We start from the raw sequence: 19,742 nt of genomic DNA, 5'->3' as shown, positions 1-19,742 counted from the left end.
CGAGCAGCGAGTGTGTCTGTGACCCCGCGGCTCTTCTCCTGCGCTTACGTCTGTCTCTCCCCAGATGACCACGTGCTCCTGCTCTGCTCCTCCCTGCAGTGGCAGGTGTTTGAGGACGAGAACATGGCGGCCACCCGTCTCCTGGCGGGTGACAATGTGGAGATCAGCTGCAGCCTGGATCCTCGAGCTCTCAGCCAGTACACCCCCGTCAGCAACTTCCTGCACTGCAGGTCAGTGTGGCCACATTTCCAGGGGCTGGCTTCTCATTGGCACATCATAGCACATTGAGTGCCCTGTCTCTTTAAATGGAGCGCCCTTGGTCAGACAGCTGCTGTGATAAAACAACTTGCACAAAACTGAGCAGGCTGAATGATAACAATGCTTTTTGCATTAATGTGCCATCTGCATCCTGCGCAATCAGATATGAAGAGATCATGAAAACGTGTGGCACAGTGATTACGGTTACGTGTAAAAACAAGACTTTTCAACTATTTTAAAAAAGTAGGTGCTTATTTTAACATGGTGTGGCTTAAGACTCCCTGTGTCACGCAGCAGGTCCTGTGTCTTTGATGTGCCTTTGGTTCTCCTAGGTCGTATCTGGATATGGTAAAGGTGTTCGTGTTCAGCTACTTCTTCTGGCTGGTGCTGTGCCTGATCTTCATCACAGGTACCACACGCATCAACATCTTCTGCCTGGGCTACCTCATGGCCTGCTTCTACTTCATGCTGTTCGGCGGCAGCCTGCTACTCCAGCCGGTCCGGCACATCCTGAGGTTGTGGGACTGGCTCATCGGCTACACCTGCCTGGTCATCGCCACCAAGAACCTGCTCTCTGTAAGTGAGCTTCCTGCCCCTCTTCCTTTCCCTACAGAGGCCAAGGGGCCAGTGACCAGAGCTGGGACTGTGTGGACAAGTGACTTATTCAGGGGTGCAAGCAGGTCTCCCATTAACACAGCTGTCCGAGTTATTTCGGGTCACATGAGCAATCCCGTGAACACGTAGCACCAAAGGAGCAGCAAAAGTTGTTTTTTGTCCTGCTCTGACTTTAAATCAATGCTTGAGACCTTTTATTTTTCAAGTAAGCCTTTCTTAATTGATTCTTTATTTGGTACTTTTCATTTTATCTTGATTGTGTTTTCATGATCCTTTTCCGTTTCCTTGTGCAGTGTCGAACCGTAACCCCCTGTGTTTTTGCTTGGTGTGTGTGTGCTCACAGCTGGGATCCTGTGCTTACCTGGACAGCCTGTTGAAGAATGGCTGCTGGTTCATACAAACATTCAGCATGTTCTGCACCATAAAAGGCTACAACGTCCGTGAGTGCTCAAGAAGTCTTAAAAATCTCATTATAGCCGTGCATCATCTACATGAAGGTTTCAGAACTCTTTTCATCTAGGCTACATACAGTTTTATTTTCCTCCATGCCAAATTGTGTTTTTGTATGTGTTTCTTGCCTTGCATTTTTCATTTTCCACTGTTGCATTTTGATAACATCACAGGCGTTTGGCGTGATCAGAGCAATTATGGAGAATAGGAGAGAAAGTAGAGGGGAGGGACTGGGACTGGAAAGTTCAGCTCTGTTCTGGTAGTGCGCTGCGCCAGCAGTCTGTCCCCCATCTGACAGTGTTTCTGCTTCTTACCAGCTCCCCCCAATGATGAGTGTGAGCTGCCTAAAACTGAGGCGGGGATTGTGTGGGATGCCATCTGCTTCATCTTTCTCCTAGCGCAGCGCAGAGTCTTCCTCAGCTACTACTTCCTGTATGTGGTGTCAGACCTTTGTGCCTCAAAGATCCTGGCCTCCAGGTGAGCCTCTAGCACACACTGTCGTGAAGGAAACCATGCAGCCTTGTGGGATCGCAGTAGTAACAGGAATGAAAACCCATTGGTCTGATTTTACAACCTTTCCTTTATTTCTTGGCCTGGTTACTGCATGCTGCAATCAAACGCGGTTAGCAAAACAATGTTTCACCCTGCCAGTCTGTGGGAAACCACAACAGCACTCGATCAGTTCACTCCATTAGAAGCACCATTGGGGACCGATAGGGCCCGTAGTGCACCAGCCTGTGGCATAGATTAGGCTCAATTCATCATTGTGACTGCAGCTGGAGCTCTGCCATTGTGACTCAAAGGGCTGTGTATTCGAGATGGGGCAAGGCACTGATAAAGCATGGACAGGAATGTCATCCTCATGTGTTTCATGTGCTGGGCGTCACTTACAGTGCATCATATCCAGACTGCCAGTGCAGACCACCCGTAACACTAGTAACACTGCTACACAGAACACCCGTAACACTAGTAACACTACTACACAGAACACCCGTAACACTAGTAACACTACTACACAGAACACTCGTAACACTAGTAACACTACTACACAGAACACTCGTAACACTAGTAACACTACTACACAGAACACCCGTGACACTGGTAACACTACTACACAGAACACTCGTAACACTAGTAACACTACTACACAGAACACCCGTAACACTGGTAACACTACTACACAGAACACTCGTAACACTAGTAACACTACTTCACAGAACACCCGTAACACTAGTAACACTGCTACATAGAACACCAATAACACTAACTGGGAAGCCTAAACATAACTTCTGTTCCATTGCACATCATGCTGTGGCTGCTCTTGAAGACTGGAGGGTTGCACCCTGCCCTAGGTCATGGTAGATGTGGTTCATAACTTTCAATGTTTCCCTTAGAACTGCGGCAGTCCACCTATTTCTAAGGGGCCTGCTTTCTTGACAGCAAAATTACCACCTGACGCCCTCCGCCTGATCTCATCAGATCCTTTATCCTTTGAGATAAAAAGCACACACCTTCAGTCGTACGGATGTGACACAGCAGCCGTAGAGACGCAGCAGTTTGTAACAAGATGGTTATTCTATGGTTGTGGCATACAGTATCAGCAATGGGGAATCCCAGGGTTAATCAATGGCACAAACTGGGCTGGCTCAAGCCTTCGATGAGACCCTCAGTGGTTCAGTGGTGTCCCTCTCACCCCCGACAGGGGCGCAGAGCTGTTCGAGGCCAAAGTGAAGAAGCAGGTTGCGGCACGACTGGAGCAGGAGAAGAAATCTGTTGAGATGCTGAAGAAACAGTAAGAAAGTCCTTCCTGCTCACTGAGGGGCTGCCTGCTGGGTCCGCAAACCAAAATGATCATTTCTGGTGCACTGAAGTGCTTTGTACTGTGTGTGTGTGTGTGTGTGTGTGTGTGTGTGTGTGTGCGCGTGCTCGAAGGCTGAAGGAGACAGAGCAGGCTGTGTTTCTGCTGTTCTGTCATGCTCTTCTCCAGTGCTGCACCCAGTTTGGAAGCAGCATGATGCTGCGCGATGCCCTGACAGCTTTCTCTCCCCGATTCTCCTCCTTCCCCCCAGGATGGAAAAGATTAAATCCAAGCAGAGGAGGTTCGAGGGGGGAGAGGGAGCACCAGCCGTGCAGGGGGATGCGGACGTGGAAGAGGATCGGGACTCTCAGGGTATCCTCCTCTTTGGGTTTCTTGTTAAAAAGCCGTGGAGAATCTGTTTGGGGAAACACTGAAAGGTATGAGTCACGTCTACCATGACCCAGGGCAGGGGTGCAAGCCTCTGGTCTTCAAGAGCAGGCCACTGTGTCTCTAAACCACCTTCCTCTTGCATCTTGAGAAAATGGTAAAGCTGGAGAATTTAAAACAAATACTTAGTTCGGTGAGAAATTAGGAGCTCAGGGTAGAGGCCTGGAGACCAGAGCTGTGTGCCCCTGGCCTGTGGTGAGAGACAGACCTGGCCAGGTAAGAGTTTCCTGAGTCTGTCTTCCAGGTGTCCCCATGGTTTCGCACCCCTCGCAAAGCTCTGAAACCTGGCTTATTCACTGTGAGGATATACAGACCCGCCACAGCTCTTGGGAACCAAATGAAACCTTTCCCACTCAGCCTGCATGCACTATAATCGCAGGAAAATGTGCCACCACTGGGTTTAGATACCCAGTTTGTCAGTGACGTGGTTTTCGGGCACTGGCACACTTCCTGATCCTTGGCTAAGAGCAGACTCCTGAACGCTTTCTGTGAAATATATTCGATTGACTTAGCGACAGGGGAAGTGAGAGGTCATTGCAACACCCTGAACTGTAGTCAGGCAGAGACTGACCCATGCTGGGCAAGCTGTTTTGACTGGGCCAAACACTGAGGGGTGTAGCAATCACGGCCTGTCCCATGGGCACCCAGTGCATTCGACAAACTATCCAGCCTCTTCTTTTGCAGTAAAGGACATATTTTGCAGGTGGGAGTGAAAAGGGGGACAAAAGTGATAGAAAGAAATGGTGGCAGCCGTGGGTGACTCACACGTCCAGTAAGTTCTGTGTTGTGCTCTTCGCACCTCGCCCGCTGCCTGGCTGCTTGCTGCTGTGCCGGTTGCCAAGCACCAATACGTGGACGGATTCTGCGCTCGGCCTGGTGGCGCTTGCATGACCCTGGCCTCACTTGGACCCCTCTCTTAGTAACGACTGCAGGATCCCAACTCTGAGCGTCAGACGTTGCTGAATGTTTACTTCATTTTCTTGTGTGTGTGCTGGAAGGCTGGAAGAGCCTTGTGTGCTTTTTTCTGAAAGGCTTCTAATACCTGCATCCGTTTTGAAGAAAAAAAAAACACAGACTGGATGAGAAGCATCTTGGCATGAAAGGCGCTGTATAATTGGTTGCTGCTTGAAAGGTTGAAAGGCTTTCGAACATGAACAAGCAGAGAAAGAGTTCTGCTGTCTTTATTACACTGAAACTACTGAACTGTGTTTTTAGTGTCTAATCGGGTAAAAGCAAGTTTAGCTAAATTAGATAACTTATTATGATAACAGATGGTTCTTTTAAAATATTGACCTGATTGATTTTGTGCATCATCTAATTTCCAGAATGTGAAGCTTGTGCATTACCTCTTTTTATTTTGACTAGGTGTGTCCAGGGTTAATGTGCCTGATTTTCTAAGGGCTGTCTCATTCTGAATGACAATGCCTTCACGTGCATGAGAGCAGTGATGCCCGCCCGTGTTGCTGGACCGGGCTGTGGGCTGATGCTGTTTCTGTGTGTGCGTGCGGTCCACAGTGGTGCGCAGCGGCAGCTACTACCTGTTCGAGTCTGACAGCGAGGAGGAAGAGGAAGAGCTGGAGGAGAAGGAGGAGGAAGCCCCTGCAAAGAAGAAAACAGCTTTTCAGGTGAGGAAGAGATGAGCAGAAGAGCTGGCAACCACTTATGCATCCCTTGCACTGGTCTCAAGTGAATATATGGATGTCTCCACACACAATAGGCATATTCATTTTGTCTCTTTTATTCCAGAGGGTAAGTAAGGACAAACATTTCAGCACTCATGACCACCCTTATTGTTTCAGACAGACACATTTTAAACTGCCTGAGGGAGCTCTCATGGTAGGAGACTGAAGGTTGTATGAGACCCTTTATATATGTTTTTTGTATTTTTTACTTACTAAGAAAAAACTCAGCATAGTGGTAAACACTCTATGAACATCTCCCACAGTCTTGCGCACGGTGACCAGGTGTCATGATTTCTTTTAAACTCTTTAACAAAACCTTTATTAATGGAACTAGGAGCTCATCGCTAACTGAAGAGTTCCAGGCATTTTATCATGAGTCCAACAGCAGTAGTGAACAGCACAGACGAAGAGGGAAAGGCGGATTTATGGGAACGACTTGTTTTGAATTTGAATCTCGTATTAACGACACGTAGTTGTTACGTGTTTCTGGAATCCGGACTTAGTAAGACCAAAATTTCCTGCTGCAGCACTGCTTGCTCGCTCACAGGCAGTAAGATAACCATGTCGCTGGACTCCTGCAGTGGGATCTGTACAGCGGGCAGTAGGTACAGCTGGGGTGGAACAGCATTAGGGGTTTCTGTATTGCAATCCTCCGGGCCCATTGCTTTGCAGGGAAACCGCAAGGAATCAAACTGTATTTCCATTGGTATAAATGCCAGCGTAGTTCAGCTGACAGGCCAGCCTGGATCTGTGACCTTGCCTTCTGCAGCTGGCGTATGAGGCCTGGGTGACCAGCTCGAAGGCTGCCCTGAAGGGGCGTGAGAAAGAGGAGTCCATGCTGAGGAGGGAGGAGAGGAAGAGAGCCAGGCAGGAGCTGCACAGACAGCAGGGTAAGAGGGCATCTGTGTGTTCTGATGGGCCAGATGTTGGACTCCCTGTCAAGTGATTGGTGAGGGTCTCAGGTGTGTCAAGGAGCTGTGAATCTCTTTTGTGTTTGGTCAGGTCTGAACACTGTAAGTAGCCACTGTTCACTGAGTGAGACATTTAGCATTTATCTCCCCATGTGGCTCTCTTCATCTGTGTAGATCTCAGTGCACTGTACTGTACGTGCCTTGGTGTATTCGTCACTGCTCCCTGTACCAGAACCATTTTCCTTCTCTACATAACTCCCCAGGCATCGACAGGACAGAGTCCACTGAGGACGAACTGGACCTGGACAGCACAGAGGAAGAGACAGGTGGAGAGAAGGGTAGGTGGTGGTTATACCTTTGAATAAACACTAATCAGACATTTCCTTGGTCCTTTCTGGTGCAGGATTTATTTCAGCATTTTATCTTTTATGAAGATGGCACATGGTTATGTGACTGACATCAACAAACAAAAAACGATATTCATTGTAAATAATTGCTGGGATTCACAAGAATAAAAACGACATTTTCTGTGAAACATTGCATGCTCCTTTGTAGACTTTGTAGATTTATGAAATCTCAGTTTCCTTCCTGTTTTTCCGGAATGGGGAGAGAGCTGTCAGTTCACCTGAAAATCCTAAACCTACAAAAAAGGCTTGTTTTGTTCTTAAAATTAATACAGTTCTTATCCTGTGATTCAGTGCCCGATTTCTCCCTGATTTCTCCTCGCAGACAGCAGGTTTACGCGTTTCATCGACTCAGTCAGGTTCGCCTGGGTCTTCATTTCTGCCCTCATCGAGGACCTCGCTGATGGGCTCAACTCCCTCTGCAAGGACAACCTGGACATCTCCAAGGTGCTGCGCTTTGAGAGAGCCCTGCTGAGCCAGGAGCTGAAGAAGGTGTGGTGATATATTTACAACCGCCTGTGATCAAGTCATGACTTCATTCACGCAACGATCCTGTCAATAACAGTGCAGTTCAATAGCATCGGCAGTGCCAAGGGGTGGGGAAGGGTGACAGGATAATCTTCTCTCTGGCCTCCTCCAAAATGTCCCTTACCCTCCTCTCCACCCCCAGAAAGAGTGAAAGAACACGTCTCCCTTGCCTGACAGCAAAGGAACTACCAAAACTGTCAATTAATCGTGGGGATTACACAATTGCCTCTGGGCTCCCCTCTATTATTTTGTCGAACCCAACTACTCTCCTGCCCTTGAGTGCATACTGGTATCTCCTCTGATGAATATCCTCATTACTATAGTATGTGTTGTGAAATACCTTAATATGTAGCCTTGTTTGCACCTAGAATATTTCCGTTCTGGACCCATGTGTAATAGTGGTTAGTGGCAGCTTAGTCGTTGGAGTAGCTGGAAGTGATAGGAAGGAATGCGTCAGCGATGCAGGTACAGGCTGCTCTGTGTTGAGTCCTCGTGCTCTAGCCCTTTCTGGTCTTTCCCTGCCAGGGAAAGGAGGCGTCCCAAGGCACGATAAAGCGGTTTTACCAGAGCCGACTGTCCAGGCAGTCCACCCTGGCATCTCTGGGGGGTCAGGGCAAGGAGAACCCCCTGGCCGCCATGCCCCGTGGCTACGCCCAGCTGCGCAGCTCGGACTCCAAGCTCTCCTGGAACAGCAGCTTCTCCAGGTTGTCATGTCTTCATCTTCATCATCTCCGTCTTCATCCTATAACACCCCCCCTCCCCCAGAAAAACACAATTCCCTAAATCGTGTAATCTAATTTGCATTTCAAGCATTGATAATTCTTGTGGTTTGTGTTTTGGTTAACTTGTCACTCTTTGTTAACTTGGCTGTGTCATTCTGATGTACTGTTTACAATACCCTGCATGTAACATTAATTTGATGATTTTCCTGGAGACAGTTCATTTCATATAATGACACTCTGTAATCCGTTTGAATAAGCTTTCAGTACCTTCCACCATCTTCATGCCATTTTCAAATGTTGTTGGAACAGGATTCAACAAATTAATAGTTAATATTCCTTTGCTGTGTTCTTCCTTTATTACTCATTATGTTCTGTTAGTCCCCCAAGAAAACTGTGATGTTTTAGAAGCTGAGACCTGAGCAAGAAACAGGTCCTGGGATCCGTGCTACAGGCCCTCGGGTACTGCCTCAGCTTGACGCTGTGTCATTTCCCAGCTGCCTGACGGACGAGACCATGCTGGGCTCGCGCCAGCCCACGCAGGAGGATCTGGACGAAGAGCTGCCTGCCTCCCAGCCCCCCACATCTACTGGGGACCAGCTCCGCAGGAGACTCCTCAGAACCGCCAACATCGACCTCCCTTCGATCGATGACGACAGTCCTGCAGACAGGTGAGCCTTTTCTCCCCTTTTTACTCACAAGACTGACTGTCGGACCCCGGCTTCGAGACCACAGGAGGAGCCTGGATTCTGGAGGAGCAGCAGTCAGGTGAAGAGCTGCCTGTGGTCTACAGCCCCATAGGCTGCACACTCTTTCAGTTCAGCTGTTGGACATGCTCACCCTGCTTGCCTGCTCTTCTGATCCTCACTCCCTTTTCTTTCTCCATCTCCTGTTGCTTTGTTCCATTCCTGGGAGCTCTTCCCCTTGTCCTCCGTTTCTTGCCTGTGGATTGAGACGCTGTCTCCACACCCTCACAACCCCTTTGTTTCCCCCTTCCTTACTCTCGTATGCTTCAGCTCCTCTGTGAACGTCATCGCTGAGAAAGCAGGAGAAGAAGAAGTCGAAAGGAGGGAAGGGCAAGAGGAAGAGGAGTGCAAGGAGGATGAAACGTTGAAGCGTCCCTTCACCTCCTCCCGGGCTTCCCTGGACAGTAGGAACCTCCTGGATGAGACAGAGGACCCAGAGGAGCCCAGGCCCCTCACCCAGGAGACGCGCACTCTTACCGCAAGCGAGCTGCTGCTCAACAAGTCAGTGCAGAACTGTCCAGCCACGGGACCATGTCTTTCTGCCTGCCTATTCAGAATTTGCAACGGAATAATACTAATAATAAGGACAACCTGCACAAAACCTCGCGCACTGCAAAATGACGTCTAAACTAAGTTGTTCTTGCATATTTTGCTTGTTGCATGCAGTTGTGCTTGATGAAGTAACCTGAGACGGAACGATGCTTTCAGAGCATTATGGATATTCCTCTCCATCCACAGCCCCCCCCAGCTCTCTCTGACTCTGCTCCTCTCCTTGCTGTTGGGCCCCCTGCAGGATGTTTGAGAACGAGGAGATCGAGGAGTCGGAGAGGTTTTTCCAGTCTCTTCCAAGGCACCTGCGGCTGCTCTTCGCTCTCTACCGCACCATGGTCTCCAAGTCGGAGATGCTGTGCTACTTCGTCATCATCCTCAACCACATGGTGTCAGCCTCCCTCCTCACGCTGGTTTTGCCCGTCCTCATCTTCCTCTGGGCCATGCTGTCCGTGCCGCGCCCCACCAAGCGCTTCTGGATGACAGCCATCATCTACACCGAGGTGATACTCCCGCCCTTCGACCCAAACCAAAACCGTGCAACCATGCTCAGAGCACCGAGGCCTGAGCAGAACCCCAGTCAAGCAGGCAACCTCTAATCTGCTTCAAGCCACATTTTAAATATAGCCCAGGACTTAATAATAATAAACCTTATATAGCACCTTTAAAAGGTGGCTTCTCTAAGCGCTTTAAAGAACAATAACAATAAAAAAACACACAATGAGAGGAGACAATAGATGGGGGTACTGAATACAGTAGGAGCAGAGGGGTAAACAACAGGACCAGTTAACTGAAGGTCCTTCTAACAAAGAAGGTTTTGAGTCTAGAGGTCAGTTTTAAGGGTAACTTTCTCCTAAGCCGTGCCTTAACATGATGCAGACACTTAATTACAGCTGTAACCCTTCTTTTCCAACATGGAACCCTAACCTCATGCTATTCTTGCCCTAATTTCAATTTTCCCTGACCTCCAACTTAAAGAGTGGGATGCTAAGCCCCTTTGCAAACTAAAAGGACACCCCACGAGATTGGTGAAGAGCACGGGCATGTATTAATAACGATTTTGACTAAAATGGTGCGAGGACACGCCCTCCCGGCAAAGCCAGAGGTAGAGGGATGCACCTCTCCGGAGGCTCCAGTCGGAATCCGGAGGGGGCCGGATCTGTAGGGTGTCGGCTCTGCTTGGTCTCCTTGGCCTGTCTCTGTGTTTTACTATCTCTCTCTCGTAGATCACTGTGGTTGTCAAGTACCTCTTCCAGTTCGGCTTCTTCCCATGGACCACCTCTGCGTATCGGGGGATCAACGCGGAGCGCCCCTTCGCTCTGCCCAACATCATCGGGGTGGAGAAGAAAGACGGCTACGTGCACTTTGACCTGGTGCAGCTGCTCGCCTTGTTCTTTCACAGGTCAATCCTCAAGGTACGGCGGTCGGGCTCCGACTGGGCCCCTGCAGCCTCGGGCCAGGGGCCCTCAGAATACCAAACCTACTTAATACATTGCAGAACAGGCCTTCTGGACAACCAGCCACTTAATTAAATTGTAGATCTAGTTATGAGCTAATCATGTGAGCCGTTTCTTGTTGTGCTGGATTAATCCCATAGAAGGTTTAGTATCTGACTGCCCCTGCCCTGTGTACAGCTGTTTGTGTGCACCTTGTATAAATACATTCAGCAGCTGGCTGATGAACATTCTGCACTAATCAAACAGGGCTGTTAATATTCTGAACATTAAACGTTGATTACAACAGAGGTGTCGCAGAAATTTAAGGCTGTCAGTCGTAATGGATCGAAGGCTTGGTTTCCTGCCCGGCAGTCCATTTTCTTTTTGCTAACGCATGCTCGAGCTGCTGTGTGACATCCCAGTGCGAAAGCCTTCAGGAAGACCTTCAGCGTGTTTTCTCCTGATGTGCGAGCAGCCCTTTGGGATCTCGTCTGGTGGTTTAAACCGGGTGCTCGCACGTGCACCGCCTGTAGGGAGTGAGGGGCTGTTTCGGTGAAGATTCGAAGAGGCCCGAGAGCCGCCAGGCCGAGATTCAGGCGAGGTGTCCCCGTGTCCCCCCGCAGTGTCACGGGCTGTGGGACATCAAGGAGGTGGAGATGCCGGACTTCTTCAAGAAGCTGAAGAAGAAGGCGCAGAAGAAGCGAGGCAGCACGGGGGAGCGAGAGGACAAGCAAGGGCAGCGGGGCTCGGGAGAGCGAGAGGCCCAGAGAGGACGCAGGCTGCCCTTCCTGCCCCTGCAGAGCTCCAGCGGCTCCCTGTTCCGCAGGCGGAGAGCAGCGGACAGCACCGGCGGCACTGGTGCGTTGCCCACACAAGTCCCGCCGCGCTCTAGCACGTGGGTTTTTTTTGTTTCCTCATTGGAAAAGTAAAAACATATGCCAGTGCCAAGTTCCTCTTGGCCGTTATGTTTAGAGAACTTTTGTTTCGTTTTCGGATCTCTATGGGTATTTCCTGCGTTGGGAACACTTTGACTCTTGTGTGTGTTTGGTCGTTTAGTCGAGTTCGTGACCTCGTGGACTGGAGCGTGCCAGACCTGTCTGTCAACACCTGCTTCTCTGGGCTCTTGCAAACTCATTTTCATCACTTCAGTAATACTATCTATCCATCTTGACCTCTGCCGCCCCTTCTTCTTCTCCCTTCAATCTTTCTCAACATCACAGTCTTCTCCAGTGAACCCTGTCTTCGCATTTGTATGGGCAAAGTATTTGAGTTTTAGTGTCACTATCAGTCCTTCCAGTGAACAGTGTTTATTTCCTTGAGTATGGACTGATTTGATCTTTGATTTCGTGCAGTCCAAGGAACTCTCCACAATTTTCTCCAACACCACATGAATCTTAACGTGGAGCAAAAAACTTTATAAGGCCTATGAATGTGTCCAGATTTCAAAACACAATAAAAAAACTTTATTTCAACTACGTTACTGAGGAGGTCATCCCTTGAGTGTAAACCCCCAGAGTGAGTTTTCAAACTTCCAATGACAGAATCTCATAGATCAGAATCATGTAGCAAGACACACAGATTTAATCAGATTGAATGAATCGTAACATGATTGCTGTGATATTTTCCGGAAGAGCTTACTATGGTATCTGTTGTTTCCCACAGGGATTCTGGAGCCCCCGAAACGGGAGTCAAAGAAGAGACATCACTCAAAAGTGCCCCAAACCCGGAAGCACATTATCAGGGAGAAGTTTCGGGAGAAAATGTTGGAGTTCAAAGCCAAGGCAGTGGAAGTGTAAGAACAGACTTCCCAACCCCTGACCCCTGACCCTTGACCCCTGACCCATGGTGGCCTCCTCAATGATAGCTCCAGTGCTGTGTGAAACAAGTGATGATATGGCCATCACACAAAGCTAAATCTGGCATTGTTCTTCTTGGATGATGAAAACTGTATTACTTTTCTTTTTTTGTAACATGTTAACAGTTGCTTGCACGTGTTTGTTGTTCAATTACAAATGGAAACTAGAAGCAATTTTACTGCTTTCGAGCCTTCCTGTGAGTTCTAGGTGACTCTATTTAACTGTAATGGACACGTGAAATTTCAGACATGCAACATTTCCTTCACTTTGTTTGTGCAGTGTCTGGCATTCCTATCATGATGCCACCTATAGGTCAGTTTCAATTAAAACAAATGCTTGTTGCAGAAACTATGGTCATAGTCTGATTCAAGAAATCCCAAAACATACTGAGTCCCTTTTTATTTGGCTTAACCAACACAGTGAACACTAATAGTAAAAAAGTAGGAAGAGTAACAGACTGAAAACGCTAGGGCAAGAACTGAAATATCAAAAGAATGAACACAAAAAGGTGGGGGAAAATACTTTTCTTTTTTTTCTCCGGTACCACATCACCTTGCACATTTTCATTCATTTTTTAATGTCCTGTTAAATCGTGGATCCTACTACAGAATGCACTTGCAAGACTGATTAATGTAACTCTGGTGCTTAGTCCATCTCAGGCTTTGTTTAACACGACCTTTTCAGAAACGGCTGTTCTGCCCAGCTTGCAGTGCTCACTGGGAGGAAGGACATGGGCACATTTCCAGTCATTACAGAGGAAAACCTGCCACATGAGAACTCTTGTCAAAGGTGGGGTTCCTTCTTCCCCATGAAGGTGCCTCTCAGAGTGAGCAGGTCTGCCTGGTGGCTGAACTGATTGAAATGCAACAGGCCAGGTAGAGACAGAGACAGAGATAGAGTGGAGCTGAGCAGCTGGGTGATCAGTAACAAACAGGACTGTAACATTGATCTCTGTCTGTCCGCAGAGCTCTCCAAATCTACCTGCCTGTCAGGCAGTTCTTCTATGACATCATCCACCCTGAGTACAGCCCCGTGTGCGATGTGTATGCCCTTATGTTCCTGATTGATGTCGTCAACTTTATCATCATCATTTTTGGTTACTGGGCCTTTGGAGTAAGTACAGATGCGGATGTACTTTTAAAGCAGGACGCACACAGAGCGGCAGATGTCTCCTTGAGCTGTCTTGCAAACTTCAGCTGAACCAACAACCAGACTTAACTTTGGGTTCAAGCATGGCTCTTTGTCAGTTTCAGTGGCTTGTGATCTCACGGGTCTGTATTCTGTAGAATAGAACGTTATTGATGAGGAACTCCTGGAAAAGAGTCATCAGCTAGATTTGATGGGTATGAGCTATGACAATGCAACAGCTTAATAAGGATTCAAGAATAATTCAGAACTGCCTGTTGGCATCCAATCGTAATGCCTGCCTGTCCGGTTCCCGCAGAAGCACAGCGCTGCAGCTGACATCACGGAGTCTCTGTCAGAGGACCAGGTCCCCGAGGCCTTCCTGGTGATGCTGCTGATCCAGTTTGGCACCATGGTAGTGGACCGGGCCCTGTACCTGCGCAAAACCCTGATGGGAAAGTGTGTGTTCCAGGTGGTGCTGGTCTTCGGGATCCATTTCTGGATGTTCTTCATCCTTCCTGGGGTCACAGAGAGGTGCGCCCCCCCTCCCCCACTTCCACCCCACCCCCCGACCCCTCCCCACCACCCCACTACCCTTCTCCAGCTCACAGCGGCAGGTCTCCACCGGTCGTTCCGAGAAGGGAAGGGGGACGACGGGCTGCTGAACGTTGGGAAAACCAGGTTCTTGAGCTCTCAGTGGGCTTCAGCGCTTCTGCACCTGGATTCGGTTTTCTCAAAAGATGTCGCCAGAAAATAGATGCGACCCAGGCGAAGCGGTTAAGAATCCGCCGAGCAGCGGCAGCAGTCCTTCCCGCGGGGGGTGTCCTGATTGTTCCAGTTTCGTTTCATTTCATTTTAACAGGAGGTTCAACAGGAACCAGGTGGCCCAGCTGTGGTACTTCGTGAAGTGCGTGTACTTCGGGCTCTCTGCTTACCAGATAAAGTGTGGCTACCCGAACCGCGTGCTCGGCAACTTCCTGACCAAGCGCTACAACTGCCTCAACCTCTTCCTGTTTCAGGGGTGAGTGCGGGCGGGGCTCTGTCCCGGGGAGAGATCTCACTCTCACTTCCACCCAGAACTCCCTTGGACTGCATGAGGGAGGCAGGAAAGTGTGGGGTGTGCTGCTGTCCCAAAAAACTTTCATTCTTGAAGGGGTTCAAAAACAAGAACTCCCTGGCCACACCCCCTGGTAAATGTCAGCTGGAATAACTCCGGAAAAGCCTGGTTTGGTTGTGTTTTATTGTAAAAGAGATCAGGTAATTAAAACTGAATTCTGCAGGCAATATGCAAGGCTATTATAGATCTTTTTACTTTGAAGTGGTAAAGAATGACCATCCCTGGCCTGGGGTTGCTCCTTTTTCTGCGTGCATACTGATCGTCTTGTAAGAATCTGGGAAACCGATGGCACGGGTAGCAGCCATCGATCAGAGTAGTCGACCTGTGGAAAAACATGGCTCTGCTGCACTGAGGGTCATCCCGTGACTTGTTCCGGACAGGTTCCGGCTGGTGCCCTTCCTGACGGAGCTGCGCGCGGTGATGGACTGGGTCTGGACCGACACCACGCTCAGCCTGTCCAGCTGGATCTGTGTGGAGGACATTTACGCCAACATCTTCATCCTCAAGTGCTGGAGGGAGTCCGAGAAGGTAGGAGGGTGCCGTGACGCCCAAGCTTTCGTCTGCTGGCTTTTCTCTTGCCGGTCCCTGAGGTGGCAGAGACTTTTTTTAAAAATTTGCTGTCACTTCCAACGGCGGGAACAAGTAAAGGTTTATCTCCATGCTGAAAAGAGAAGAAAAGAAACACAACGTTTCGGCTGTGGAGCTTTCTTCAGGACCCCAAGAAGACTCCACAGCCTAAACGTTTTCAGCAGGGAATAGTCCTTTACTTTACCTACGCTAGCTCACACTTTCCTTCTTAAACTTCTTCTGTCCCAACATCAGTATAGAATGAATCAAGCAGCCCCTTGTCAATGAAAACAACGCACACACATCCCTGTAAACATGCATTGTCAGATAACTGACTTTTTACTGGGTTGCCACCTTGTAGTCTGATCTCTTAGAAGATCAGCAAGGCTGGGCTTGGTCGGAACTGGGTTGGAAGACCTCAAATGAAAACCAAGCTGCTGCCGTAAGTGATGTTAGTAGACCAGTAGGTGGCGCTCTTCTTACCAGACTAGGAATTCCAGAGTAGTTTCTCAGTGTAGTGATTAGGAAAGCAGAGCTGTAGGGGGTGCTGTCCTAGGGATGACCTTAAACTGAGGTCATTAATGATCCCTTGGAATTATTAATAAGAGCAGGAAGTTACTGGTGTTGTAGTTTTCTCACTACTCCACACATGAGCAGAGCTGCTGGTGTAGAATGTCGTCATGCAGATGGCTTCTCTTCAGTGGTGGGTGAAGTGGGTGCCTCCCTACACATGGAGCGCTTTGGGATCCTTTTGGATAGAAAGCTACATGCCAACATGCAGTTGTGAAGGCATTCCTGCACGCCTCCCTGACGGGGTGCGGGTGTCACAGTCACAGTCCGCGCCTGATCCAGAAACGTCCGTGGCTTGTTCCCCCCGGGAGCCTGCTCCCTGGCCTTGCAGCGAAACAGCAGCAGCTGGCTTATCCGGTGGTTTCTCACTCAGTGACGTCGGTGTTCCCTGTGCAGAAATACCCACAGCCCTCGGGGCAGAAGAAGAAGAGCGTGGTGAAATATGGCATGGGGGGCCTGATCATCTTCGCTCTCATCTGCATTGTCTGGTTCCCCCTGCTCTTCATGTCACTGGTCAAGTCCGTGGCTGGAGTGACCAATCAGCCGCTGGACGTCTCCATTCAGCTCAGCATAGGGGGGTATGAGGTATGGACTTCCCCATCGTTATTGTCTTTCTTATCCTTGCACTCTTTCCCGCTTTTCCTAGTTAGTTAGTTTTCCTCTCCTGAGTTTTAGTAAAATGAAAATAACAAGAGCCGGTCGATGATTGAATGTTGCGCATTAACACTTTCCACAATGACACAGAGCAGGTGCTGATGTCTCAGTGAGAGGGGATGTCCTGTCTGTGTTTCTCCTCTCAGCCCCTGTTCACGATGAGCGCACAGGAGCAGAATCTTGTGCCCTTTTCTCAGTCTGCGTACAACCACCTGACCCAGCAGTTCGCCACGCATCCGGTAAGAGCTTCTCTCCCCACTGTCCTTACTTCACGTCCGTCTCCCGCCCCTCAGCCACGCTTACGGCTGGAGACGTGATGTGTGTCCCTCGTTTGTAACCCTTCTTCCCTTCCGACACTGTAAAAATCCACAAATCAGAACACATCAGAGATCCACTTGGGTGGAGTGGAAACCCTGATGACCATACCATAAAGGTTTCTCTGGAAATGTCCCAATTTCCTGTAGAAACCTGTAGGCAGTGTCGGGGAAGAATGATGTTAAAAAAGCAATCCATTACAATTACATGTGTAAGAGATTACTTTTTAATTTAATAAGAAGTTGCATTTAAGAGGTAATGCATTACTTTAAAAATTACTGTACATAATAACATAGGGTTGCTTTTCAAAATTATTTTCCCAAACTTTTTTGATTGTATTAAATTATCCCTTATGTTAGAAGTATCTTCTACTGCCAAATGGATTACTTTATTAAAATAACTTTCCCCCCTAATATGGTCTATTGGTCATCTAAAGGTTAGTTTTTCAGAAGTGGAGTCAGAAAAACTCAGTTGGCTTGGGCCTGGTACTGATCCGAGTCTGTTACCGTGGCAACAGACTGGTGTCCCACAACGCTCAGTTCCTCAGCCAGTGAAATGGCAGCACTGGTGGTCCTGTGTTCCAGTGCAGGGCTCCTCCGGTCCGGCCCGACAGCACCTTCATCATCACTCCATCTCGTGTCTCCCTCTGCCTCTCTCTCTCTCTTCCCTGGCAGCTGGCCATGCAGTTCATTGTGAACTACCTGCCGGAGGACATCGTCACTGCAAAGATCAAGAGTGACGCCAGCCTGCTGTGGGGCATCAGTCCTGCCAGCCGAGAGGCCATGATCCAGGAGCTCAGCAACGCCTCCCACATTTACGTCACCCTACGCTGGACGCTGCTCAGGTATGGAGACAGCTCACTCTGTGAGGACAGAGCGAGGGCTGTGCCCTGATTGGTTCAAGCAGGTATCTGCGTCAGCATGCGTAGGAATTCGCACACTTGATTCTCAAACAGTGATTGTAAATAACATGGTTAATCAGGGCTGCAAAAGAATAAGTAAAGGTTTATTCCCTGCTGAAAAGAGAAGAAAAGAAACACAACGTTTCGACTGTGCAGTGTAAGAAGAAGCCACCCACCTGAAGAAGACTCCACAGCCTTCTTTACTTTACTTAGTTATCATTTACAATCACGTTTTGAGGATCAGGCATGGGCTTGCCCGTGTGCGTCCTTCTGTCTGCGTCGGTGAGTTTCTGCCCTGTCGGTGTGCGCAGAAACGCCTCGCTGGTGATGAACGCACAGACCGCTGGGGAGCACACCGTGAAGTACGAGGACCAGAGGATGAGGGACGAGCTCGTGCACATGCTGCGCGGGACACGTGGCCAGCCTGTGTGAGTCCCCACACCTCTTTGGGTAGACAGAAGCAAACTACCTGCTCCGTGCGTCGTATGTTGACTTCATAGGAAACGTGCATCCGTCGCATGTTTACCAACAAAAGATGCTCCTCTGCCACATGGTAGCAGACCTTTCACTTGGCAGATTTGGCTTCTGTTATTAAATCATTGTGTTCTCTAGGTTTTTGTTGATTCAAATGCAAAATGAACGAATCTGTTCTGCAATTGACGATGCAATTTGTCAGGGTGGCTGGAACCTGACAACAGTAGTCCCCCTTTACTGTGCCGCCCTCTCCTGCCGGCAGCAGTTTCGTCCAGAACGTGATTTGCACCCAAAGCACATGTGACCCTCGTTATACCGCCCCCTCAAAGCTGTTCTTGATCTGAACCTCAGTGAAGACAATGGCATGAATCGGTAGGGGACAGTGGTGCTGAATTACGGTGTTTTCTCCGCTCAGGATCATCAAGTCCCTGCTGCCTAAATACATCCGGGCTCCATCGGGCCCAGAATCCAAGATCGCACACCGGCTGGACATAGGTGAGTCTCCTTCTGCATTATGCCCTTGACCTAATCAAAGGCTCTAGGCTTCTCAGGCAATTGTAGATTCCATGTCCAATTCAGAATGAGGGCTCTCCACTGGCCAGGTATAAGAGACCTCTGTCGGCTTCAATTACATTTAAGAGCTTGAAATTATTGTTTGTCGTGTGGGTCAAACGTTCCATTTAGTATGGACAAAAGACTGGACCCAGATAAAACTCTTACATTAATCAAACGGAGTTAACTTTCACAGAGAACTAGCAGTACTGCCTTGCCTGTCCAATACTAGAAAACTGAGTTTTGGGATCTCGCCTCAGCATAGTTTTGGAATTATTCCGTAACAGAAAAGAGCAGCAAAATGTGTTATCTGAGCAAAAGGCTGTGAATGCCATTCTGTAAATACAGCTAGTACCATGTGTCTCAGGAAGTTCTGTCTCGCAGTTAAAGTGCTGCTCACTGCAAACGGTGCAGCTCATATTTGCAGGTGAAGTGCCACTCGATCGGATCTAGGCAGCTGCAAGCCTGTGTTGCAGTGAGCGTGTTCCTTCTGGTTTCTGCTCCTGGCAGCGCGGAGCTCTTGCGCTGCTCAAGGGGTTTCAGGGTCTGTGCTGAGTGACGGTGCGTCCCTCTGCCGGGCTGTGCAGCTCCACTCGTATGCCCCAGGGGCTCGCAGGCCCCTGCCCTGACACTGTGTGCCCCCCTGCAGCTCACTCGAACAGGACCGAGGAGCTCCGGACCCTGGCTGCGCTCCGGCCCGTGGCGATCGGGCTGCGGCGGGCCAGCTCCAGCGCGCCGGGGGGGCAGGTGCCGCAGTGGTGGGTCGTGCAGGAGTGCCTGCCAGGCCGCGCGCCCGCCAGCTGCCAGAGCATTGAGATTGTCGTCTTCAACGACAAGGTCAGCCCCTCCAGCCTGGGCTTCCTGGCAGGATACGGGTAAGAAACGCCAGCCCGCTGCTTTCCCTTCCGAAACCGTGTCAGATCGATTCAGTCCACTTGTCCAGGTGATGCTTGCCGTAAAGGTTAGGTCACGTGTTGCCAGTTTTCTTATCCTTCACTCTTCCTCTCTTTCTTCATCCCTCCTGCAAATCTTCTGTTTCCTGCTTTTCTTGCCCGTTCTTCCTTCTCA

General features: G+C 49.3%; 1 protein-coding gene across 1 annotated transcript in view; it reads left to right on the top strand.

Annotated features, from left to right (window-relative positions):
• Positions 1–19,742, top strand: part of LOC148817867 (piezo-type mechanosensitive ion channel component 2) — a 39,480-nt gene that overhangs the window by 19,376 nt on the left and 362 nt on the right. Inside the window, exons 27-54 of the mRNA XM_088937825.1 lie at positions 65–230; positions 591–834; positions 1,217–1,313; positions 1,641–1,800; positions 3,026–3,115; positions 3,393–3,493; positions 4,272–4,340; positions 5,084–5,193; positions 6,020–6,140; positions 6,425–6,503; positions 6,898–7,057; positions 7,619–7,797; positions 8,310–8,483; positions 8,829–9,059; positions 9,352–9,610; positions 10,334–10,522; positions 11,167–11,395; positions 12,206–12,335; positions 13,365–13,512; positions 13,844–14,058; positions 14,387–14,545; positions 15,022–15,169; positions 16,175–16,363; positions 16,579–16,671; positions 17,422–17,591; positions 17,960–18,076; positions 18,538–18,617; positions 19,324–19,549. Of these exons, the coding sequence (XP_088793951.1) occupies positions 65–230; positions 591–834; positions 1,217–1,313; positions 1,641–1,800; positions 3,026–3,115; positions 3,393–3,493; positions 4,272–4,340; positions 5,084–5,193; positions 6,020–6,140; positions 6,425–6,503; positions 6,898–7,057; positions 7,619–7,797; positions 8,310–8,483; positions 8,829–9,059; positions 9,352–9,610; positions 10,334–10,522; positions 11,167–11,395; positions 12,206–12,335; positions 13,365–13,512; positions 13,844–14,058; positions 14,387–14,545; positions 15,022–15,169; positions 16,175–16,363; positions 16,579–16,671; positions 17,422–17,591; positions 17,960–18,076; positions 18,538–18,617; positions 19,324–19,549 (4,333 nt within the window). The remainder of the gene's footprint in view (positions 1–64; positions 231–590; positions 835–1,216; positions 1,314–1,640; positions 1,801–3,025; positions 3,116–3,392; positions 3,494–4,271; positions 4,341–5,083; positions 5,194–6,019; positions 6,141–6,424; positions 6,504–6,897; positions 7,058–7,618; positions 7,798–8,309; positions 8,484–8,828; positions 9,060–9,351; positions 9,611–10,333; positions 10,523–11,166; positions 11,396–12,205; positions 12,336–13,364; positions 13,513–13,843; positions 14,059–14,386; positions 14,546–15,021; positions 15,170–16,174; positions 16,364–16,578; positions 16,672–17,421; positions 17,592–17,959; positions 18,077–18,537; positions 18,618–19,323; positions 19,550–19,742) is intronic.

This window comes from Atractosteus spatula, chromosome 19 (assembly GCF_055471065.1).
Source record: "Atractosteus spatula isolate fAtrSpa1 chromosome 19, fAtrSpa1.hap1, whole genome shotgun sequence".
NCBI classification, from domain to species: domain Eukaryota; kingdom Metazoa; phylum Chordata; class Actinopteri; order Semionotiformes; family Lepisosteidae; genus Atractosteus; species Atractosteus spatula.
The sequence above is the reverse complement of the archived record's forward strand: the minus strand, read 5'-3'. Positions and strand labels throughout refer to the sequence as shown.